Source organism: Indicator indicator, chromosome 32, assembly GCF_027791375.1.
Source record: "Indicator indicator isolate 239-I01 chromosome 32, UM_Iind_1.1, whole genome shotgun sequence".
NCBI lineage: Eukaryota > Metazoa > Chordata > Aves > Piciformes > Indicatoridae > Indicator > Indicator indicator.
The window spans coordinates 7,517,998-7,542,989 of record NC_072041.1 but is presented as its reverse complement, the minus strand read 5'-3'; the positions used below and the strand labels follow the sequence as shown (position 1 = coordinate 7,542,989).

The window sequence follows — 24,992 nt, the reverse complement described above, 5'->3', positions numbered from 1 at the left end:
TCCTGCATGGCAAAGCCATGGGGTCGAACTTCACGAGGTTCCTCTGCCCAACCCTGCAGCCTGGACAGGTCTGGCTGAACGCCAGCACAGCCTGGAGGGGCGGGGGGCGGGGGGGTGGGGGGGGGATGTCGGGGGATGGTGTCAGCCACTCCTCTCCATTTGGGATCATTTCCCAAGCCGCATCCTGATAGGATGCTCGGCTGGGACGGGGCTAGGGCTTTCCAGCAGCCTCTCGGGGGAAGCATTCAAGCACATCCTCCGCTTGCCACGGCCGGGCTGAACCCAACCTCCTCCCTGGCAGCTCTTTTGTAATTGAAAGCGGCGAGCGTGTTACAATGTGCTCCTTTTATTAATGTGTCACTCCCGATTTCAAAGGACATTTCATTTATCTCTCCCTTCCCCCTCCTGGTTTTTTCCCTCTGCGTGTGTGTGTGGTTTTGTTTCCTCTTCCCCTTTAACTGGATGCTGTAAGTATTCCCCCACCCATCACCACTTTTGCCCCCCACCTACCCCCACCGCCCCCCCTCAGCCCCAATATTCCTCTCTCCCCAGGGCTGAATTTCCATAGGTGAGAATCTGATCAGAGGGTGGCCCTGGCGCAGCTTTCACTCCAAAAGGTCGTCTTCGAAAAGAGCAAAAAACGGGAAAGGAGAAGAACCTCGAGGTTCAGAGTTGCCTTTGGGCTGTTGCTGATGCGGAGGAGGAGGGAGGCGTTGGGTTGGGCTCCTCTTTTGGAGGTGCAAATGAGGTGCTCAGCCATCAGTCCTTAAAATTCAGCGCTGTCTGTCACTGTTGGTTTCTTCCCTCCCTCCCCCACCCAGTAAATCCCAAAACTGTAAGGGAAAAAGGACCCAAGTGGTGCTTTGGAGGCGTGGGGACGTTTTGCCATCCTCTGCTGTCAGAAAGCAAAGGGAAGGAGGGGGACAAGGGATGAGATTCTCACATCAACCACGACAAAGCAGCAGGTTTTGGATGGCTCCATCTGGACTCCTGTTAGATTTTTTTTGGTGCCTGGTTTTGTTTTCCATGCTTTTCCCCCTCCTTTACACACAGCCTTAGCATTTGGGGGCTGGCTCCTCGAGGGACTGTGCATCTGGTCCTCTCCTGCTCTTCCCATCCCTCTTTCCCCTGTCTTCTGGTGTGATTTTTTGCTCTGAATTTGGAGAGATGATGTTCTTGAGCACTTGGGGTTTCACCTTCCCTCTCCTTCCAGGCACCACTGATGCTCCAGCATTAGCCCTCATCCCCTTCCCATCACTGGTGCAATAAATCATGGAACTCCAGATCCCATGGCTTTGCCATGCAGGAATCTGCTCAGCAGCATCCCATGGTTATGCTCTGGGGGTTTTAAGGACCAGCTGTCCTCCAAGCACACCTGAGCTGGAATTTCTGAGTGTAGAAAAGGGAGGTGGTGGGCTGCAGCCCCATTGCTAACTCAGAGTTGGTTTGCAGCACATGGAGAGAGAAGAGAGAAGCAAAAGAGAGTCCATTTTGGCTTTTTTTCCCTGTTTTTGAGACATCTAGAAGGTGCAGGAGGTGTTTGCAGAGGGATTTCACAGGATCACAGATCAGAGGATATTAGGGGTTGGAAGGGAGCTCTGGAGATCATCCAGTCCAACCCCCCTGCCAGAGCAGGAGCATAGAATCCAGCACAGGTCACACAGGAACACATCCAGATGGGGCTGGAAAGTCTCCAGAGAAGGAGACTCCACAACCTCTCTGGGCAGCCTGTTCCAGTGCTCTGTGAGCCTCCCAGTGCAGAAGTTCCTCCTCATGTGGAGGTGGAACCTCCTGTGCTGGAGTTTCTATCCATTACCTCTGTTGTGTCCCAGGGTGCAACTGAGCAGAGCCTGTCCCTGTCCCCTCCCTCCTGACCCCCAGCCCTCAGATATTGATAAACATTGATTAAATCCCCTCTCAGTCTTCTCCTGTCCAGACTAACCACCCCCAGGGCTCTCAGCCTCTCCTCCCCAGGCAGTGCTGCAGTCCCTTCAGCATCCTTGGAGCCCTCCCTTGGACTCTCTCCAGCAGATCCCTCTCCCTCCTGAACTGAGGAGCCCAGAACTGGCTGCAATATTCCAGGTGTGGCCTGAGCAGGGCAGAGTAGAGAGGGAGGAGAACCTCCCTGGCTCTGCTGGACACACTCCTCTTAATGCCTCCCAGGATCCCATTGGCCTTCTTGGCCACCAGGGCACATTTGCTTAGGTAAATGTTTGGGCCAAGGCATTTGCTGCACCTGAGCAGAGGTTGGGTGGCTGTAGCTACCCCGAGCTTGGCCATGTTTGCTTATGAAAGTCACCAATCAGCAGCAGATGCTCTAAGCACCAGCAGAACACTTGGCTGGATTGGGATGGGGGTGCTTCAGCTTCCCATTGCTGTGCAAAGGGCCTGAAATACAGTGCCAGGTGCTGCTCTTGGGCACAGCAACCCCCAGCAGTGCTCCAGGCTTGGGGCAGGGGGACTGCCCAGTAGAGAAAGACCTGGTGGTGGTGGTTGGCAGTAGCTGAAGATGAGCCAGGGTGTGCCCAGGTGGCCAAGAAGGGCAGCAGCATCCTGGTTTGGAACAGAAATAGTGTGGCCAACAGGACCATGGCACTGGTGAGGCTACAGCAGTGTTGGACCTCTCACTCCAAGAAGGACATTGAGGAGCTGGAATGTGTCCAGACAAGGACAAGAAAGCTGCTGGAGGGTGTGGAGAACAGCAGCTGAGGGAAATGGGATTGTTTAATCTGGAGAAAAGGAGGCTGAGGGGAGACCTTTCTGCCTCTCCACAACTCCCTGAAAGGAGGTTGGAGCCTGGTGGGGGTTGGTCTCTTCTGCTGAGAAACAGGTGACAGGGCAAGGGGAAATGGTCTCAAATTGTGCCAGGGGAGGTTTAGCTGGGATATTAGGAAAAAAAAATCTCTTTGCAGGCTGCCCAGGGAGGTGGTGCAGCCCTCCCCACTGGGGTGTTCAGGAGACCTCCCCCCTGGGGGTGTTCAGGAGACCTCCCCCTGGAGGTGTTCAGGAGACCTGTGGCCACAGCACTCTGGGACATGGTTTATCAGCCGCGGTGGTGCTGGGCTGATGGTCAGGGGGCTGGGGGACCTCAGAGGTGTTTTCCAACCCTAATTACTCCATGGTTCTATGAAATGCAATCAATGCCCTGGGAAATAGGAGAGAAACCCAAGTGGAGATGCTGTGGTTAGGAGCCAGCACCTCCATAGCTCAGGGGTGTGAGGGAAACTGCTCTGAACTCTGCCTTTGCCACCGTCGGTCCTGCTGCCAGCTGAATTTAATCACTCTGTTGATCCAAGCTGGAGGGAGGGGGAGGGGGAAGGGAGGGCAGGAGGGAGATACAATCTCTGCTGGAGGCTCCCAGGGCTGGTTGATGAACAGGCAGAGCTTTTCTGCACGGGTGGAGCCTCCGTGCCCGGCGCAGCTCCGTCCCCTCCTTCCTTTTTTGGGTGGCTGCCACCGCGCTGCGAACGAAGCCTTCCCTCAGCCCCCTCCCTCCTGCTTCCCCTGCCTGTTGCTCATCTTGCTTTGGGAAATGTCAAAAGCAAAGCAAGGAGAATCGGGGCAGCTGCTGGGAGACCTTGCCTGACCTTCCTCTCAGCCCTCCTCCTCTTCCTCCTCCTCCTCTCTTTGCCCATTGCTGCTTCTCTGCAGCTGTGAAACCCTGCGGTCAGAGGGGACCGTGCGTGGTGTTGGCAGCCACAAGGATTTAATCCCTGCTTTAGCCTGTGAAAATAAACCCCTGGCAGCTCAGCAGGGAGGCTGCTGGTCCTGAATGAGTGTGGCTGGTGGGGAGGATTTGGGTCACCAGCTGCAGAGAGAGAGAATCATAGAATCATGGAATTGTTTGGGTTGGAAAAGCTCTCCGAGCTCATCCCAGTCCAACTCTCAACCCAACGCCACCACAGCCACTAAACCACATCCCAGAGTGCCATTGCCATGCATTTCCAGGGATGGGAGCTCCACCACCTCCCTGGGCAGCCTTTTCCAATCCCTGACCACTCTTACAGCAAAGAAATTCTTCCTCATATCCAACCCAAACCTCTCCCTGGCACAATTTCAGGCCATTCCCTCCCTTTCTCTCACCTGATACTGGGGAGAAGACACCAACCCCAAGCTGGCTCCAACCTCCTTTCAGGGAGTTGTAGAGGGCAATGAGGTCTCTCCTAAACCTCCTCTTCTCCAGAATGAACAATCCTACTTCCTTCAGATGCCTCAGGTTAGGGGTGCAAAGGTGAAATATCCTTTGCAGGACAGCATTTTAGGGCTCCAAACAGCTTAGCTCAGTGCTGCTGTCACCCACTGCAGCCCCTGGGAACAGAATGTCCAGTGCTGGGCTCCCCAGTTCAAGAGAGACAGGAAACTACTGGAGAGAGTCCAAAGGAGATGCTGAGGGGTCTGGAGCCTATCTGTGAGGAGCAAAGGCTGAGAGCCCTGGGGCTGAGAGCCTGCAGAAGAGCAGCCCCAGAGGGGAGCTGAGCAATGCTCAGCAAGAGCTAAAGGAGCTGTGGGGGGCAAGAGGCTGGGGCCAGACTCTGCTCAGTGGTGCCCAGGGACAGGCCAAGGGGCAGAGGGCACAAACTGGAACCCAGGAGGTTCCATCTGAGCAGGAGGAGAAAGTTGTTTGGTGTGAGGGTGCTGAGCCCTGGAACAGGCTGCCCAGAGAGGTTGTGGAGTGTCCTTGTGTGGAGAGCTTCCAACCCCCCCTGGGCATTGTGCTCCTGGGCAAGCTGCTGTGGGTGCCCTGCTGGAGCAGGGAGGTTTGATTGGATGATGTCCAGAGGCAATGCTGCAAAGTGCTCACTAGTACCCAAAAATCCTTTTTTCCCCACAGATTTCCCAGAAAATCACAGAATCACAGAATCAGGTTGGAAAAGAGCCTCAGGATCACTGAGTCCAACCCAGAACCCCTACTCTACAAGGGTCACTCCTGAACCATAGCCTCAAGCACCACAGCCAAACCACCTTGACACACAGCCAGGCTTGGGGAGTCCACCACCTCCCTGGGCAGCACATTCCAATCCCTGACCACTCTTTTTCTCCTGTCCAAACTAAACCTACCCAGTGGCAGCTTGAGGCCATTCCCTCTTGTTCCATCACTAATTATCTGGGAGAAGAGACCAGCAGCAACCTCTCTGCAACCTCCCTTCAGGTAGCTGTAGACAGCAATGAGTCTCAGCCTCCTCTTTTTCACACCAACCATCCCCAGCTCCTTCAGTCTCTCTCCATCAGATTTATTCTCCAGGCCCTTCCCAGCTTCCTTACCCTCCTCTACACTGCCTCCAGCCCCTCCACATCTCTCTTGGATTGAGGTGGCCAAAACTGGACACCACACTCCAGGTGTGGCCTCACCAGAGCTGACTACAAGGGGGACAATCCCTGCCCTGCTCCTGCTGGACACAGCATTTCTCTTTTCCACACTAAACATCCTGATATCAAGCTGATTGCAGCAGCAAAGCTGCTTCTGCAGGGGGCTTTCCCCCCATTAAAAAAAAAAAAAAAAAAAAAAAAAAAGGCAGGAGAAAGCTGATTTCTGGGCTGTGGGAGCTCAATATTCCAGGCCATGCTGCTGTGCTGCTGCTGCAGCAGCCACGTGTGTGTGTGTGCAGCCTGAGCTCCTGCAGGTCAGGGCTGAGCTTTGGTGCAAAAAAAAACCCCACAACTTGTTCTACAAGAGCTGGGAGCCTCTAACCACTGCCTGTGGGACTGGCTGGAGAGCTGCTGACCTCATGAAGTTCAGCATGGACAAGGGGAGGGTCCTGCCCCTAGGGAGGAACAACCTCCTGCAGCACTGCAAGGGGAGGGAGGGTCCTGCTGGGAAGCTGCTCCACAGAGAAGGACCTGAAGTGTGGGTAGACAATAAATAAGTTATCCAGGAAGCAGCAAGGTGCCCTTGTTGGCCAAGAAGGTCACTGGTGTCCTGGGGTGCATGAAGAAGAGTGTGGACAGCAATTGGAGGAAGGTTCTCCCTCCCTTCTGTTCTGCCACATCTGGAGTATTGGGTCCAGTTCTGGGCTCCCAAGATCAAGAGGGACAGGGAACTGCTGGAAAGATCCAGGGGAGGCTCTGAAGCTGCTGAGGGGCCTGGAGCAGCTCTGTGAGGAGCAAAGGCTGAATGCCCTGGGGCTGAGAGCCTGCAGAAGAGCAGCCCCAGAGGGGAGCTGAGCAATGCTCAGCAAGAGCTAAAGGAGCTGTGGGGGACAAGAGGCTGGGGCCAGACTCTGCTCAGTGGTGCCCAGGGACAGGCCAAGGGGCAAGGGGCACAAACTGGACCCCAGGAGGTTCCACCTGAGCAGGAGGAGAAAGTTGTTTGGTGTGAGGGTGCTGAGCCCTGGAGCAGGCTGCCCAGAGAGGTTGTGGAGTGTCCTTGTGTGGAGAGCTTCCAACCCCCCCTGGGCATTGTGCTCCTGGGCAAGCTGCTGTGGGTGCCCTGCTGGGGCAGGGAGGTTGGTTGGAGTGGCTGAGCTCCAGAGGTCCCCTCCAACCCTCACCACCATGCTGGGAGTACTGAGAGTCTGTATCAAATCCCCTTCCCCTCTTTCAGGGCACCTTCTGCAAAGGAATCTTGGTTCCTACAGCCCCATTCCCAAGCATGCTCCCATTTCCCAGGCCCTCTGGGGGGGTTTCTTTCCCACCTGATGCAAGAAGCAATTTGCAAAATAAAGGAGGAGAAAAAATGGAATTTTGCAGTGGGTGAAGGGCTGCTTGGGGGTGTCCTGGTTAAAGATGATGTCAAATGGGTGCTGTCAGAGCAAGAATGCTGAAGAGAGGCTTGGATCTGCTGGGCTGTCAGTCTGGCACCTTTCTTCCAGCAGCTGGAGGAAAGAGAGGTAAAACAAAACAGAGATGCAATTTGCCTACCCTCCTGCCCTTGCCTGCTCCTTGCTCCTGCCAGAGTTTTGCAGCAAATGGAGGAGAAGCAGGGAGGAAGGAGCCAGGCAGAGCCTCCCCTGCTCTGATTTTCCTTCTGCTGCTAGGGCAGACCCTGCAGGAGATGGAGAAGCAGCAGGCTGCCAGCCAAGGCTGGGCTGTAAAACCACAACCTGGGCTTTGCACCTCCTCTGATTAATTTGTTGGAGCTGTTCCCATCAGCAAAGAGTGATTTAGACAGTTTGGAAGGAGGCACAAGGTGGAAGAAGTTGGTCTGCAGTGGGAAGAGAACCAACATGGAGCAGATGATGGTGGAGAACAAGGTCAAAGCTGCTTTCCTCCCTGTCAAGATGGGTTTGGGGTTGCAGGTGGGGAAAAGGGGGCTGGTGGGGTCAGGGCTTCAGGCAGGGAGCCAAGAAGAGCCTCAAAACCTGCAGCCCAGGCTTTGTTGGGGGAGGTTTGCAAAGCTGGGCTGGGGAGGAGAAGCAGTGAAGTGGTTGCTCCTTGTGCAGCTTGTGAAATCATAGAATTCACACAACTAGCAGGGTTGGAAGGGACCTCAAGGCTCAGCCAGTCCCAACCCCCCTGCCATGGCCAGGGACACCTCACACCACAGCAGGTTGCTCACAGCCACATCCAGCCTGGCTGCAAAACACCTCCAGGGATGAGGCTTCCACCACCTCCCTGGGCAACCTCTGCCAGGCTCTCACCACCCTCATGGGGAAGAATTTCTTCCTAACATCCAATCTGAATCTCCCCACTTCTAGTTTTGCTCCATCCTCCTTACTCCTGCAAATGGACTGGAGCTGCCCCAAGGGGAGGTTTAGCTTGGATGTGAGGAACAATTTCTTCCCTTTGAGGGTTCTCCAAGCCTGGCTCAGGGCTCCTGGAGCAGTTGTGGAGCCCCCATCCCTGGAGGGCTTTCCAAGCCTGGCTCAGGGCTCCTGGAGCAGTTGTGGAGCCCCCATCCCTGGAGGGCTTTCCAAGCCTGGCTCAGGGTTCCTGGAGCAGTGGTGGAGTCCCCATCCCTGGAGGGCTTTCCAAGCCTTGCAGGGGTGGTGCTGAGGGCTGCAATTCAACCCCAGACTCGGCAGTGCCAGCGAACAGTTGGGCTTGAAGGAGCTTGGAAGCTTTTTTTCCCCAACCACAGCAATCCTGTGTCTCCATAACTCACCCTGCCTTGGCAGCTGACATTTTCTCCTTTCTTTTGGCACCTTTCCAGCCTACCTGACTGTCAGCATCGAGCCTCTGCCCCCCGTGGTGGTGGGGGACGCCGTGACCTTGAAATGCAACTTCAAGACGGATGGGAGGATGAGGGAGGTCGTCTGGTACAGGGTAAGCCACTCTGAGGCAGTGCTGGGCCTGTTCCACACAGAATCATGGTTCCAACAAGGCTGGAAAAGACCTGAGAGGTCATCAAGGTCAACCTCTCACCCAGCACCTCCTGACCCCCAAAACTGGGCTGTCCAGTTCCAGAGAGACAGAGACCTGCTGGAGAGAGTCCAAGGGAGAGCCAGGAGGATGATTTGGGGACTTGAGCATCTCCCCTGTGAAGAGAGACTGAGAGCCCTGGGGGTGTTTAGTGTGGAGAAGAGAAGGCTGAGAGGGATCTGATCAATGTCTATCAATAGCTGAGGGGTGGGGGGCAAGGGGAGGGGGCCAGGCTCTTTTGGGTGGTTCACAGAGATAAGCCAAGGAACAATTGGTTCAAACTTGACCAGAGAAGATTTCAGCTCAACATGAGGAGAAACTTCTCTACAGTGAGGGTGACAGAGCCCTGGAGCAGGCTGCCCAGGGGGGTTGTGGAGTCTCCTTCTCTGGAGCCTTTCCAACCCCACCTGGATGCATTCCTGTGCAGACTACCCTCAGTGACCCTGCTCTGGCAGGGGGGTTGGACCTGATGATCTCTGGAGGTCCCTTCCAACCTCTGATATCCTGTGAGACTGTAGTTGGGGCTTGGGAAGCCGTGCAGAGCTCTTCACATTGGGCTGTCCCTTGAAAACCTTTCCCCTTCCCATCCCTGTCCCCAAAGTTCTCAGGGATGTGGGATACTGATCTGGAGAAAATCAAGGAGAGGGAATTTGGAGGCTGTAACTTTCCCTGCTACCAGCACCATTCCCACCTGGATCAAACCTCAGCTATAACAATCCAGAGCAATGAGTTGTTTTGGTTTTTTTTAGGGGGGGAAGGGATTTCTCTAGGGAATTTCAGGATAAGCTGCCAAGGACTAACAAGATCAGAGAGAAAATTCGGAAGTTTTCCAGCTGGAAAAAAAAAAAATAACCAAAACCAACCCCCAAAAACCTCCAAACCTCAGCCCTTTAGTTGCAGTTTTGCTGGTGGAGGAGTGACAGAAAGAACTAATTGGGCTGGGGGCTTTGGAATGAAGCAGCAGCCCCTTTGCCAGGGGATATTTTTCTTTCTCTTGGATTTTTCCCACCTTGTTTCTACTCCCCTAAATGAGAAGCATCTCTGCCTGGAAGCTCTTCCTTGTACCCAGGTGAGTTATAAATAGGGAAAAGCTGCTCTGTGTCTTGATGGATATTCAGTTGCTGGAGCACAGGAGGATTCCCATGGAGTTCTGGTCATAAATATGTGTGGTTAGGTGTGGTGGGGATGCAAGCAGAGAAACAGCAAAATATAAAGCATGAAGAGGTGGGGGTTGGTCTCTTCCCCTTAGTAGCAGGTGACAGGAGGAGAAGAAATGGCCTGAAATTGTGCCAGGGGAGGGGTAGGTTGGAGGTTAGGAACAATTTCTCCCCGGTCAGGGATTGGAATTGGATATCCAAGGAGGTGGTGGAGTCCCCATCCCCTGGAGGTGTTCAGAAAACCTTGGCCATGGCACTTGGGGACATGGTTTAGTGGCCATGGTGGGGTTGGGTTGCTGGTTGGACTCTTGGAGGTCTTTTCCAACTCAATTCCATGACTCCAACTGCCCCAAACCCTAAACTGCAACTGCAGTTGGCTTTGGCTTCCCTCTCTGTTGGGGCAGGAAGGTTTTTCTCCTGGTGCTGCTACCTCAGCCAGGTTTTTTCCTTCCCTTTCCCACTCAGTGATATTGGATTAACCCACTTTCTTGCTAGCTGGGGCTGGATTTGCATAATCCCTACCCCCACCCCTGCACAGAGGGATGCTGCTGGAGCCCTTGGCAAAAGGCTGGGGCAGCCCAGCAAATTCTGCTCTGGGAAACCACAGAGAGAGTAGGAAGGGAGAAAAAATAGCCCAGTTTTTATTTTTAGCACCACAAATCCTCCTCTCTTCCATTCCCCTCCCCCCCCCCCCCTTCTTTTCCCCTGTTTCTGCTTTTCCCAGGGAGCTTCCTGCACTCAGGAAGTTGTTTGGTTGTTTGTTTTCTTTTTGTACAGCATCTTGAGATTTCCCAAATTCCTTCCACGGGTTCTGTACCCCATGAGGTGGATGCAGGACTTGTTGGGGTGCATGCACAACCCATTGGGTGCAACCATAACCCACTGGGATGCATCCAGAAGCCACGGGGTGCCTGCATCACTCATGGGGCACATGCAAAACCCACCAGGTGTGGGCTTGTTCAGTCTGGAGAAGAGAAGACTCCCAGGAGACCTTCTTGTGGCCTTCCAATATCTGAAGAGGGCTACCAGAAAGCTGGAGAGGGACTTTTGAGGGTGTCAGGGAGTGATAGGACTGGGGGGAATGGAGCAAAACTAGAAATGGGGAGACTCAGATTGGATGTTAGGAAGAAGTTCTTCCCCATGAGGGTGGTGAGACACTGGCACAGGTTGCCCAGGGAGGTGGTGGAAGCCTCATACCTGGAGGTTTTGAAGGCTGTGAGCAATCTGCTGTGGTGTGAGGTGTCCCTGCCCATGGCAGGGGGGTTGGAACTGGCTGAGCCTTGAGGTCCCTTCCAATTCTAGGATTCTATGATTCCAAAGTGCTGAAGACTTGAGGAGACCTGTGCTGAGCAAAGAGGCTTTCCCACAGCACAAACAGCACCACATGCCATCTGCAGAGGTGTTAATGAACATCCAACCACCTTTCTCCCTGGTGGATTCACCTCCAGAAGGTGCCTGTTGCCCGAGCACGCATGCAGGCACAGGTCAGAAACCCCTTGCACCTCGGGCAAGTGCTCCAAAGCTCTTTGTAGGAGACGGGAGTGGTGGCATCTTTGCAAACGAGCTTGTAATGAGCTGGGGGAAGCCACGGAGCTGTCAAGCTGCTGGCTGGCTCCTTTCACAGCCGTCTCGGGGGTGGCACTCAAGCCCTGATTAGTATGGTCACTGTCATGCTGCAGCGAGGGCTGGGGGGAGGGGAAAGCGGGAGGGATGGGGGGGGAGGGGGGGAGATGATTCTCTGTAGCAGTGCAGAGCTCTTAAAAAAAATCTATTGAACAAAAAAAAAAAAAAAGAAGAAGAAGAAGAAGAGAGAAGCAAGAAGGGAGGGGAATAAAAATCCTGGGAGCCTTGGGCTGGCTCTGCGCAGACATCTGGCAGCGGTGGAGGATGCAGGCAGCAGGCAGCCTGTGCACACAGCCAGGGGCTCAGATGAGGCTGTGGTAATTGCAATGCAAAAAAAAAAAAAAAAAAGCCCCCCCCCTCCAGAAAAACTAACAAAAAAAAAATGTTTTGCAGGTTTTTGGTGGCAGGGAAGGGCTGGGAGATTCCCTGGTGCACAGCAGAGCTCCCACGCTCACCGTCCCTCTGCCCGCTGGGGACCCTGGGGCTTGGCTGGGGGATGTGTGAACAGGGAGGGCTGGGGATGGAGGGGAGCCTGAGGGTCCAGGGAGAGCTGTTCTGCCTCAGTTAATTAGTGTTTGGTGTTTAGTCTAATTAGCAAGATGGAAAAGGGCTTGGAGCTGGGGCTGGCGTTGCTGTCTGCAGCGCTGTTGCACAGGTATCGCTCTCTGTAGCACTCATGGTCCGTGGGCATAGCTCTCCACAGCACCTCTGGTCCATGGGCATTGCTCTCCATGGCACCTGTGGTCCATGGGCATTGCTCTCCATGGCACCCATGGTGTGTGGGCATAACTCTCTGTAGCACCTGTGGTCCATGGGCATTGTTTCCATGGCACCCACGGGCTGTGGGCATAGCTCTCTGTAGCACTCATGGTCCATGGGCATAGCTCTCTGTAGCACCTGTGGTCCATGGACATTGTTTCCATGGCACCCATGGGCTGTGGGCATTGCTCTCTGTAACACCTGTGGTCCATGGGCATTGCTCTCCACAGCACCCGTGGTCCATGGGCATTGTTTCCATGGCACCCATGGTCTGTGGGTATAGCTCTCTGTAGGACCTGTGGTCCACAGGCATTGCTCTCCACAGCACCTGAGGTCAGAGGGCATTGCTCTCCATGGCACCCATGGTCCATGGGCATTGCTCTTCAGAGCACCCATTGCTCATGAACATTGCACTCCATGGCACTCCATGGCTCTCTGTAGCATCTGTGGTGCTCATGAGCACTGTTCTCCATAGTACTCATTGCCCATGAATATTGCTTTCCATGGCACCCATGGTCCATGGGCATTGTTTCCATGGCACCCATGGGCTGTGGGCATAGCTCTCTGTAGCACCTGTGGTCTGTGGGCATTGCTCTCCACAGCACCTGTGGTCCACGGTCATTGCTCTCCATGGCACCCATGGTCCATGGGCATTGTTTCCATGGCACCCATGGTCTGTGGGCATAGCTCTCCACAGCACCTGTGGACCGTGGGCATAGCTCTCTGTAGCACCTGTGGTCTGTGGGCATTGCTCTCCATGGCACCCATGGTCCATGGGCATTGTTTCCATTGCATTCATGGTCCATGGACATTGCTCTCCACAGCACCTGTGGTCCATGGGAGTTGCTCTCCATGGCACCTATGGTCCATAGGAGTGGCTTTTCATAGCACCCATTGTCTATGAACATTGCTCTCCATGGCACCCATGGTCCATGGGCATTGTTTCCATGGCACCCATGGTCCATGGATATTGCTCTCCATAGCACCCATGGTGCATGGGCATTGCTCTCCATAGCACTCATGACACTTGGACACTGGTGTCCATAGCACCCATGGTGCATGGGCATTGTTTTCCACAGCATTCATGATGGATGGGCATTGCTCTCCATAGCACCTATTGTGCATAGGCATTGCTCTCCATAGCACCCATGGGCATTGCTCTTCATAGTACCCATGGTCCATGAGCATTGCTCTCCATGAGAGCTTGGTACACAAGCATTGTCCTCCACAGCACTCATGGTCCATGGGAATTTCTTTGCAAAGCACCCATGGTTCATGGGCATTGCTCTCTATAGTATCCATTGCCCATGAGCATTGCTCTCATGGAATCCATGGTCCATGAGCATTGCTCTTCATGACATGCTTGGTGCACAAGCATTGCCCTCCACAGCACTCATGGTCCATGGGCATTGCTCTCCATAGCACCCATTGCCCATGAACACTGCTCTCCATAGCACCCATTGCCCATGAACACTGCTCTCCATAGCACCCATCCCCCAGGAACATTGCTCTCCATAGCACCCATTGCCCATGAACACTGCTCTCCATAGCACCCATTGCCCATGAACACTGCTCTCCATAGCACCCATCCCCCATGAACACTGCTCTCCATAGCACCCATTGCCCATGAACACTGCTCTGCATAGCACCCATTGCCCATGAACACTGCTCTGCATAGCACCCATTGCCCATGAACACTGCTCTCCATAGCACCCATTGCCCATGAACATTGCTCTCCATAGCACCCATTGCCCATGAACACTGCTCTCCATAGCACCCATCCCCCATGAACACTGCTCTCCATAGCACCCATTGCCCATGAACACTGCTCTCCATAGCACCCATTGCCCATGAACATTGCTCTCCATAGCACCCATTGCCCATGAACACTGCTCTCCATAGCACCCATCCCCCATGAACACTGCTCTCCATAGCACCCATTGCCCATGAACACTGCTCTGCATAGCACCCATTGCCCATGAACACTGCTCTCCATAGCACCCATCCCCCATGAACACTGCTCTCCATAGCACCCATTGCCCATGAACATTGCTCTCCATAGCACCCATCCCCCATGAACACTGCTCTCCATAGCACCCATTGCCCATGAACACTGCTCTGCATAGCACCCATTGCCCATGAACATTGCTCTCCATAGCACCCATTGCCCATGAACATTGCTCTCCATAGCACCCATCCCCCATGAACATTGCTCTCCATAGCACCCATTGCCCATGAACACTGCTCTCCATAGCACCCATCCCCCAGGAACACTGCTCTCCATAGCACCCATTGCCCATGAACACTGCTCTCCATAGCACCCATTGCCCATGAACACTGCTCTCCATAGCACCCATCCCCCAGGAACACTGCTCTCCATAGCACCCATTGCCCATGAACACTGCTCTCCATAGCACCCATCCCCCATGAACACTGCTCTCCATAGCACCCATTGCCCATGAACACTGCTCTGCATAGCACCCATTGCCCATGAACACTGCTCTCCATAGCACCCATTGCCCATGAACACTGCTCTGCATAGCACCCATTGCCCATGAACATTGCTCTCCATAGCACCCATTGCCCATGAACACTGCTCTCCATAGCACCCATCCCCCATGAACACTGCTCTCCATAGCACCCATTGCCCATGAACACTGCTCTGCATAGCACCCATTGCCCATGAACACTGCTCTCCATAGCACCCATCCCCCAGGAACACTGCTCTCCATAGCACCCATTGCCCATGAACATTGCTCTCCATAGCACCCATCCCCCATGAACACTGCTCTCCATAGCACCCATTGCCCATGAACACTGCTCTGCATAGCACCCATTGCCCATGAACATTGCTCTCCATAGCACCCATTGCCCATGAACATTGCTCTCCATAGCACCCATTGCCCATGAACATTGCTCTCCATAGCACCCATCCCCCATGAACATTGCTCTCCATAGCACCCATTGCCCATGAACACTGCTCTCCATAGCACCCATTGCCCATGAACATTGCTCTCCATAGCACCCATTGCCCATGAACACTGCTCTGCATAGCACCCATTGCCCATGAACACTGCTCTCCATAGCACCCATCCCCCATGAACATTGCTCTCCATAGCACCCATTGCCCATGAACACTGCTCTCCATAGCACCCATTGCCCATGAACATTGCTCTCCATAGCACCCATTGCCCATGAACATTGCTCTCCAGTGCAACCATTGTCCATGGGCATTGCTCTCCATGGAACCCATAGTCCATGAACATTGTTCTCCATGGTGCACAAGCATTGCCCTCCACAGCACTCATGGTCTATGGGCATTGCCCTCCACAGCACCCACACAGGAGTGTTTCTCTCCATGGCACCCCTTAACATCCCCTTTGCAGCTCAGGGGGGTGTGCACCATGCCTCCATGGGACCCCCTCACCTACCCTTGTCCCCATCCTCCACCCAACAGCCCTGGGTTTTGCACTCCACACCTTGAAGCATGGGGGGGTTAAAGCTGCAGAGATGTGCTGAGGGCCATGGGTTAACCCCAGCCTTGGTGGAGTTAGAGAATGGTTGGACTGGATGATCCTGAAGGTCTTTTCCAACCCAAACTGCTCTGTGATTGGATGATTCCAAAGCATTTTTCCCCATCGAGGGGTGCTGCCTGCCTGGTGAACACCCCAGAGCTCCAAACCCCTTGGCCAGGCCAAGCAGGGGCTGATGCATTACAGATGTTGGCAGTGCCTCTCAGAGCTGCCTGATGGATGGTGACAAAGTGTGGTCCCCTCAGGGGCTTCCTCTGCCACTGCCCATTAGGAGCAATGAGAGGTTCCAGCCACAGCTGGCAGCTCCCACGGTGGCTCTGAGCAGGGAAATGTTGCTGGTGACAGTGACAAAGTCACTGCTCAGAGCAGCATCAGCTCCAGGGCTGGGTCATGGAATCACAAAATGGTTTGGCTTGGAAGGGAGCTTAAAACATCATCCAGTTCTAGCCCTCCCCTACACACCCCTCAGGGACACCTCCCACCAGCCCAGCTTGCTCAAGGCCTCATCCAGCCTGGTCTTGAACACCTCCAGGGAGGGGACAGCCACAGCCTCCCTGGGCAACCTGTGCCAGTCTCTCCCCACCCTCACTCCAAAGAATTTCTTCCTCATCTCCACTCTCAATCTCCCCTCTCCCAGCTCAAAGCCATTGTCCCTTGTCCTGGCACTCCCAGCCCTTGTCCAAAGTCCCTCCCCAGCTCTCCTGGAGCCCCTTCAGGTCCTGGAAGGCTGCTCTGAGGTCTCTCCAGAACATTCTCTTCTCCAGGCTGAACAACCCCAACTCTCTTAGCCTGTCCCCATAGGGAAGGTGCTGCAGCCCTCTGGTCATCTGTTCTCCAGACCCTTCCTCAGCTTCCTTGCCCTTCTCTGGAGCTGCTCCAGCCTCTCAATGTCCTTCTTGGAGTGAGGAGCCCAAACCTGAACCAAATGCTCACCAGTGCTGAGGCCAGGGGTGCAATCACACCCCAAGACCTGCTGGCCACTCTGTGGCTGATCCAAGCCCAGATGACACTGGACCTCTTGGCCAGCTGGGCACATCCTCCTGATACATCCCAGAATCATTGAATTGTTAGGGTTGGGAAAGTCCTCTGAGGTGACTGACTCCAACCAGCACCCCAACCCCACCATGGCCACCAAACCATGGCCCCAAGTGCCATGGCCACAGGTTTCTTGAACACCTTCAGGGCTGGGGACTCCACCACCTCCCTGGGCAGCCTGTTCCAGTGCCTGACCACTTGTAAAGAGTCCCTCCCCAGCTTTCTTGCAGACCCCCTTGGGGTGGAGGAGCCAAGTGAAGGACACTCAATGTTTTGAGCCTGTTGTAAACCCTTCCTACCCCATATGATGCTGCTGGGAAAGCTCAGAGCCTGGGGCAGACTGAGGGCTGCTGCTTTGGGGATGCTCAGGAGAAGCCAAGCTGGAGGCACTGGGATGCTGCTTTTTACCTCTTGCTCCTAGAAAGCATCTCCCAGAAAGTCCTAACCCCCTTCCAAATTTTCAAGGCAGATGAACCTTGTCCACTTGGAGGGGAAAAGATAAAAAAAATCTGGAGTTTTAACAGCTGTGGAGAAATTCTTCATAATGGGAGAAAAGCTGCTGATGGAGAGGTCTTGGACCAGTAACCACGAGGGGTCTGACTTGTGCCATTCATCTCCAGCCTGCTTGGGTCATTGCTGCTCCTGGGGGATGATCATTTAAATGTCAGAGTGGGGAACTCTTTTAATTCCTCATGCTGAGGAGGGGACAGAAGGTCACAGAGCAGCAGCAGAGCTTATTGAGCTCCTCTGCTGCTGCTGCTGCTGCTGCTGGCTGAGGGCATCACTCCAGTTCCAGGGCTGCACCTCCCATAACTGCACAACCCTCTTGCAGGACCTTTCTGTCTCACCTCCATGGGGCCTTGAGGGTGACTGATGGTGGGGCTGTGCCCCAGGGAATCCCTGGAGGTTAGTGAGACCATGATGGGAAGCACACACAGAGTGGTAGGGGGTGGGAAGGGACCTCTGGAGATCACCCAGTCCAACCCTCTGCCAGGGTAGCATCACCTAAAGCAGATCACACAGGAAAACATCCAGGAGGGCCTTGAAAGTGTCCAGAGATGGAGACTCCACCACTTCTCTGGGCAGCCTGCTCCAGGGCTCTGCCACCCTCAAAGAAAAGGAGTTCCTTCTCCTGTTTAGATGGGAAGGCATCCTGTGGGTTCAGGGCATGCTGGCTTCTGACCTCTCACTCCAAGAAGGACATTGAGAGGCTGGAGCAGGTCCAGAGAAGGGCAACAAAGCTGGGGAAGGGTCTGGAGAACAGGGGAGGAGCAGCTGAGGGAGCTGGGCTGGTTCAGCCTGGAGAAAAGGATGTTAAGGGGAGACCTTCTGGCTCTCTGCAGCTCCCTGGAAGGAGGTTGGAGGCAGGTGGGGGTTGGTCTCTTCTTCCAAGGAGCAAGAGACCAGACAAGAAGAAAGAGCCTCATAGTTGCTTCAGGGAAAGCTTAGGTTGGACCTGAGGAACAATTTGATCCCCCTGAGGGTTGTCAAGGCCTGGCCCAGGCTGCCCAGGGCAGTGCTGGAGTCTCCATCCCTGGAGGGGTTTCCAAGCCCTGGAGCTGTGGTGCTGAGGGCCATGGGTTGGTGGTGCCCTGGCAGTGCTGGGTTAAGGGCTGGACTGGATGATCACTAAGGTCTCCTCCAACCAGAATGATTCTCTCATTCTACAATGGTGTCATTCTATGCATTACAACTCACTTTGCCCTCCCAAATACCTCCCCACCACTCCCTTGGGCCCCCATCCATCACTCCTCAAGGCTCATCTGACTCACTGAGTATCCTGGAGGGAGGCTGAGGCAATATTAATGGTGCCAGCAGATTTTGGGGACAGCAAACCAGCAGGTCACTGGGGAGGTGACAGCTAGGGAAGAGGGGGGGAGGCAGGAGGGAGCTGCTTCTGTGACAGCAGGAAGGAGCAGGAGGTTAATGTCTTCCTGCACAGAGGCAATTGCTGAGTTTTTGTCAGGAATAAGATTTTTCCTGGGGTTTATAAATAATGCAGCAGGCCCCCAGCTGCCTGAGCTGGGCTCTGGTGCCTTTTCCTCTCCCTCTGTCTCTTTTTCTTCCATCCCTTGATGTGGGCATACAGCATCATAGAGGCACAGAATGCATCTGGTTGGAAGGGACCCTCCAAGGTCATCTTGTCCAAGCCCCCTGCACCCAGCAGGGACACCTCCAACTAGAGCAGGCTGCCCAGGGCCACATCAAGCCTGACCTTGAATGTCTCCAGGGATGGAGTCTCAACCACATCCCTGGGCAGCCTGTTCCAGTGTCTCCCCACCCTCCTTGTGCACAACTTCTTCCTGATGTCCAACCTAATCCTCCCCTGCTCCAGTTTCAAACCACTGCCCCTGGTCCTATCCCCACAGCCCCTTCTGAACAGTCCCTCCCCAGCCTTCCTGCAGGTCCCCTGCAGATATTGAAACACAGTTCTAAGGTCTCCCTGGAGCCTGTTTTTTTTTTCCCTCCAGGCTGAACAGCCCCAACTTGTCCCCACAGGGAAGGTTTTCTCCCTTGTAGCCTCATCTGGACCTGCTTCAGCAGCTCTGTGTCCTTGTTTTGGTGGTCCCAGACACAGCCCTGCAGGTGAGGTCTCCCCAGAGCAGAGCAGAGGGGCAGGATCCTCTCTCTCCAGCTCTGGCCATGCTGCTTTGGATGCAGCCCAGGCTGCCCTTGGCCTTTTGGGCTGCCAGTGCCCATTGCTGGCTCCTGCCCAGGTTCTCCCCCACATCCCCAAGTCCTTTCCTGCAGGGCTGCTCTCAATCTCCCCATCCCTCAGCTGGATTGATAGTGAGAATTGCTCTGCCCCCAGCTGCAGGACCTTGCCCTTTGCCTCATTGAACCCCATGAGCTTCTCCTCAGGCCCTCACCAGTGGCTGCTGCCAAACTGGTCCCTTCAAACCCATCCTATGACTCCTGTCTTGTTTCTACCCAGCCAGAAGCCTGGATGCCTCCACACCTCACTGGGTTCACCAACAACCTTATGTGGAGCTCCTTTCCAACAACTCAGTGACCTCAGGGCACAGATAAAAGGCTGGCAGGAGGTTTAATCCCTGGAGAGAGACTACTTAGAATCATAGAATCCTAGAATCAGGCAGGGTTGGAAGGGACCACAAGGCTCAGCCAGTTCCAACCCCCCTGCCATGGGCAGGGACACCTCACACTGGAGCAGGCTGGCCAGAGCCTCATCCAGCCTGGCTGCAAACACCTCCAGGGATGGAGCCTCAACCACCTCCCTGCACAACCCATTCCAGGCTCTCACCACTCTCATGGGGAAGAACTTCTTCCTCACATCCAGTCTGAATCTCCCCACTTCCAGCTTTATTCCATTCCCCCCAGTCCTGTCACTACCTGAGATCCTAAAAAGTCCCTCCCCAGCTTTCTTGGAGCCCCCTTCAGATCCTGGAAGGCCACAAGAAGGTCACCTCGGAGCCTTCTCTTCTCCAGACTGAACAGCCCCAACTCTCTCAGTCTGTCCTCATAGCAGAGCAGCTCCAGCCCTCTGCTCATCCTCATGGCCCTTCTCTGGACACCTTCCAGCATCTCCATAGCCCTCTTGTAACAGAGGCTCCAGAACTGGATGCAGTACTCCAGGTGTGGTCTCAGCAGAGTGGAGCAGAGGGGCAGAATCCCCTCCCTGGCCCTGCTGGCCACACTTCTCCTGCTGCAGCCCAGGCTCTGCTTGGCTCTCTGGGCTGCAAGTGCTCACTGCTGGCTCCTGTTGAGCTTCTCATCCCCCAGCACCCCCAAGTCCCTCTCCTCAGGGCTGCTCTCCAGCCAGTCCCTGCCCAGCCTGCATTTGTGCTTGGCATTGCCTCCACCCAGCTGCAGGACCTTGCCCTTGGTCTTGTTGAACCTCCTGAGGTTGACTTGTGCCCAGCTCTGCAGCCTGTCCAGGTCCCTCTGGATGGATCCCTTCCCGTCCAGCCGATGTCCCTCCAGCTGTCCAGGTCCCTCTGGATGGATCCCTTCCCTCCAGCTGTCTGCTGCACCACACAGCTTGGTGTCATCACCAAACCTGCTGAGGGTGCACTCAATGCCTCTGTCCATGGCACTGACAAAGATGTTGAACAAGCCTGGTCCCAGGACTGAGCCCTGAGGGACTCTGCTTGTCCCTGGCCTCCACTGGGACATGGACCATTGACAGCCACTCTTGGGGTGCAGCCATCAAGCCAGTTCTGTATCCATCTTGTGGTCCACCCCTCAAACCCCTGCTTCCTAGGAGCCTTTTCTTAGGAGCCTTCCAACTGCCTGCAATCCCCTCAGGATGCCACCAGGCTGTGACATCTTCCCTCGGTGGGAATTGAGGGAGTGGTCCCAGAGGCTGAGTGGCTGCAGGAGGGATGCTTGGAGCTGCAGTTTTCCTGCTCCCTTCCTCAGATGTATTTTTTGGTGCTTTCCTGCTTGCTCTGCACGTGTCCAGATATGCTGGGGAGCTCCTCTGTTTGCAAGGCTCCTGGTCTGTAGAGCATCCCCTTCCTCTGAGCATCCCTCCCTGCAGCAGCTGCTCCACTCCAGCCCCAAAAATCATCCCTGGCAAAGCCTTTGAGCTGATACATGAAGAGCTTCTCCACCTGAGAGAATGGTGAGACCCTTAGCTGGATTATTTGTGCCCAGTTCTGGGCTTCCCAGTTCAAGAGGGGCAGGGATATAGTGGAGACTCTCCAATGGGGACTGATAAGGAAAGGCTGAGAACCCTGGGGCAGTTTGGTCTGGAGAAGAGAAGGCTGAGAGGGGTTCTGGTGTCTATAAATGTCTATAAATATCTGAAGGGTGGGTGCCAAGAAGGTGCCAGTCTCTTGTCAGTGGTGTCCTGTGATAGGGCAAGGGACAGGGGGGACAAAGTGGAACCCAGGAGAAGAGGAGGAGAAAGTTGTTTGGTGTGAGGGTGCTGAGCCCTGGAGCAGGCTGGCCAGAGAGGTTGTGGAGTGTCCTTGTGTGGAGAGCTTCCAACCCCCCCTGGGCATTGTGCTGCTGGGCAAGCTGCTGTGGGTGCCCTGCTGGAGCAGGGGCTTGGAGTGGCTGAGCTCCAGAGGTCCCTTCCAACCCTGACCATGCTGGGATTCTGGGATGCTCAGTGATCACCCAGGTGTCTGAGCATGTGTGTGTGGCCCATGTAAAATTCCACATCTGTAAAATTCCACATCTGTAAAATTCCACATCATCTCCAGGGCTGTGTGGTTTAAGTGATTAAGATTGCCAGGTTAAGATCTCACTGCATCTGCTTTGTCCTGTGCCCAGCACTAAATAAAGCCATTCAAAGTGCTCCTTCCCTTCACCACAGAGAGAACATTGTTGAAATAAGCCCTTCCCAGCCCACAGCCAGGTTGGTTGCTCACAGTGAGGAAGCTTTTAGCAGATCAGAAGCTGGAGGATGGGAAGGCTCCATCAACAAACCCAAAGCTATGAACACATCCCAACAGCCAAGCGTGCTCAAATCCTGCCTCCTCCAAACCATTCCCCACCAGGAAGCCTCTCAGATGTCCTAGAATCATGGAATGGTTTGGGTTGGAAGAGACCTCAAAGATCACCCAGTTCCTAGGCAGGGACACCTCCCACCAGCCCAGGTGGGCCTCATCCAGCCTGGCTTTGAACACCTCCAGGGAGGGAGCATCCACAACCTCCCTGGGCAACCTGTTCCAGTCTCTCCCTACCCTCACTGGAAAGAATTTCTTCCTCATCTCCAGTCTCAACCTCCCCTCTTCCAGCTCAAAGTCATTCCCTTCAACCAGCCAACAGGTTCCACCTGAAGATGAGGAGCAACTTGTTTGGTGTGAGGGTGCTGGAGAGCTTCCAACCCTCCCTGGGCATTGTGCTCCTGGGCAAGCTGCTGTGGGTGCCCTGCTGGAGCAGGGGGGGTTGGACTGGCTGAGCTCCAGAGGTCCCTTCCAACCCCTACCACTCAATGTTTCTATGATGGGGGAGTGGATTAGCTCCAAGGCTTCTCCCAAAAAACAGTTTGGGGCATAAAGAAAAGTCAGGGGGAGAAAAAAAAAAAAAATCAAATGTGTCCTTGAAAGCTTCCCCTTGTTCCCAAGGCCACAGATTTACAGCTCAGATAATTCTTCTTGTGGTTCTTTATCCCATGTCTGTCCCCCTCTGTATTTTCTTGGCAATAAAAGCTTCAGCCTTGGTGGATAAATTTGAAGAGGTGGTTTTAGTGACAGCTTTGCTTTTTATGCCTCTTTTTGCTATAAAAAGCAACAACAGCAACCACAGAAAAAACAACCCAACAAAAAACAAACAAAAAAAGAAACAACAAAAAATAGAAACAACAACAAAAAAGAAAGAACAACAAAAAAAGAAAGAACAACAAAAAAGAAAGAACAACAAAAAAAAGAAACAACAAAAAAAAGAAACAACAACAAAAAAAGAAACAACAAAAAAAGAAACAACAACAAAAAAAGGAGAGGGGGAAAAAAAAGGAGAAAAGAGAACACAATCCCAATGTGGTGAGGGTTGGAGGGGACCTCTGGGGATCATCCAAACCAAGCTCCCTCAAGCAGGGTTCAAGCAGGGGAATCCAAGCACCCTAAAGCAGGGCACCCACAGCAGCTTGCCCAGGAGCACAATGCCCAGGGGGGGTTGGAAGCTCTCCACACAAGGACACTCCACAACCTCTCTGGGCAGCCTGCTCCAGGCCTCCAGCACCCTCACACCAAAGAAGCTGCTCCTCATCTTCAGGTGGAACCTCCTGGGTTCCACTCTGTGCCTCTTGCTGCTTGGCCTGTCCCTGGGCACCACTGAGCAGAGTCTGGCCCCAGCCTCTTGTCCCCCACAGCTCCTTTAGCTCTTGCTGAGCATTGCTCAGCTCCCCTCTGGGGCTGCTCTTCTGCAGGCTCTCAGCCCCAATGGTCTCAGCCTTTGCTCCTCACAGAGATCCTTCAGGCTCCTCAGCAGCTTTGGAGCCCTTGCTGGACTCTCTCCAGTAGTTCCCTGTCTCTCTTGAACTGGGAAGTTCAGAACTGAACCCAACATTCCAGCTGAGACCTCAGTAGGGCAGAGTAGAGAGGGAGAATAACCTTCCTCATTCTGGCTGCCCACACTCTTCTTCATGCACCCCAGGACACCAGTGACCTTCAGCAAGGTGCCCTTGTGGCCTCCTGGATAACTTACTTATTGTCTGCCCGCACTTCAGGTCCTTCTCTGGGGGGCTGCTTCCCAGCAGGTCCTCCCTCCCCTGTCCTGCTGCAGGAGGTTGTTCCTCCCCAGGTGCAAAACCCTCCACTTGCTCTTATTGACCTTCTTGAGGTTCCTCTGCCCAACTCTGCAACCTGTGGAGCTGCTTCCCAGCAGGTCCCCCCTCACCTGTCCTGTTGCAGGAGGTCGTTCTTCTTCCAGTTGCACAACCTTGCCCTGGTTGAACTTCCTGAGGCTCCTCTGAACAACTTTCCAGGCTGGCTGACTGGCAGCACAGCCTGAGGGGGGGTGTCAGCCTCTCCTCCCAGTTTCACACCATCAGCAAACTGGCTGAGGGTCCCCTCTGTCCCTTCCAACAGGTGCTGGAGATGTTGAATAAAGGAATGAAAGCTGAGTTTGGCCCAAGGAGGAAGGGAAGTGCTGGGTGAAGACAATGAGGGTCTCCTTCTGAGACGTTCTGGGGGTTGGGAGGTGAATCCCCAAATCCTTTCTCCAGTGCCTGGCTGTAAAGGAAGCTTCTTCTCACCCTTTGATGGATTGAGTTGTGCTGTTCTAGCCCCCAGTGCTCATCTGCTCTGCCTTCTCCTGCTTCATTTTGTACTAAACCTTGCTCCTCACAGGAAGAGGAGATAAATCTGAAGGTGCCTGGGGACACAGGGAAGTCCCAAGTCCTCCTCAGTCTCAGAAAAAAACCTTTTTTTTCTTTTTTCCCCACTTAAAAAAATTACAACCCCAAAGAGCAGCTGGAGGTTGGAGTTGGTGAGGTGAGAACTGGATAGAAACACAGGAGGTTTGCTTTTGAATTCAGGAAGGGTGAGCAGAAAGGAAGAACATTTAGGAAGCCTTCCTTAAGAGGTGGTGAAGAAGAATATTGTGAGAAAAAAAAAAAGAAAAAAAAAGAAAAATCATTAAAAAATGCAAAGATTTAGGATAAAAGATGGGAATAAAAAAAATACCAAAAATATTCACAAGAAGAACATTAAGACTAAAAAAAAAAAAAAAAAAAAAAAAAAAAGATAAAAATACTGCTACAGAATTGTTTGGGTTGGAGATGACCTCAGAGAGCTCAGCCAGTCCAACCCTCCTGCTCCAGCAGGGCACCCACAGCAGTTTGCCCAGGAGCACAATGCCCAGGGGGGGTTGGAAGCTCTCCACACAAGGACACTCCACAACCTCTCTGGGCAGCCTGCTCCAGGGCTCAGCACCCTCACACCAAACAACTTTCTCCTCCTGCTCAGGTGGAACCTCCTGGGGTCCAGTTTGTGCCCCTTGCCCTGTCCCTGGGCACCACTGAGCAGAGTCTGGCCCCAGCCTCTTGCCCCCCACAGCTCCTTTAGCTCTTGCTGAGCATTGCTCAGCTCCCCTCTGGGGCTGCTCTTCTGCAGGCTCTCAGCCCCAGGGCTCTCAGCCTTTGCTCCTCACAGATAGGCTCCAGACCCCTCAGCAT

At 54.1% G+C, this 24,992-nt stretch overlaps 1 protein-coding gene across 1 annotated transcript in view; it reads left to right on the top strand.

Moving 5' to 3' along the window:
• The first annotated feature begins 7,163 nt into the window (after positions 1–7,163).
• The window catches only part of IGSF21 (immunoglobin superfamily member 21), a 43,607-nt gene continuing 25,778 nt past the window's right edge, over positions 7,164–24,992 (top strand). The window contains exons 1-2 of the mRNA XM_054394863.1: positions 7,164–7,221; positions 8,090–8,202. Of these exons, the coding sequence (XP_054250838.1) occupies positions 7,164–7,221; positions 8,090–8,202 (171 nt within the window). The remainder of the gene's footprint in view (positions 7,222–8,089; positions 8,203–24,992) is intronic.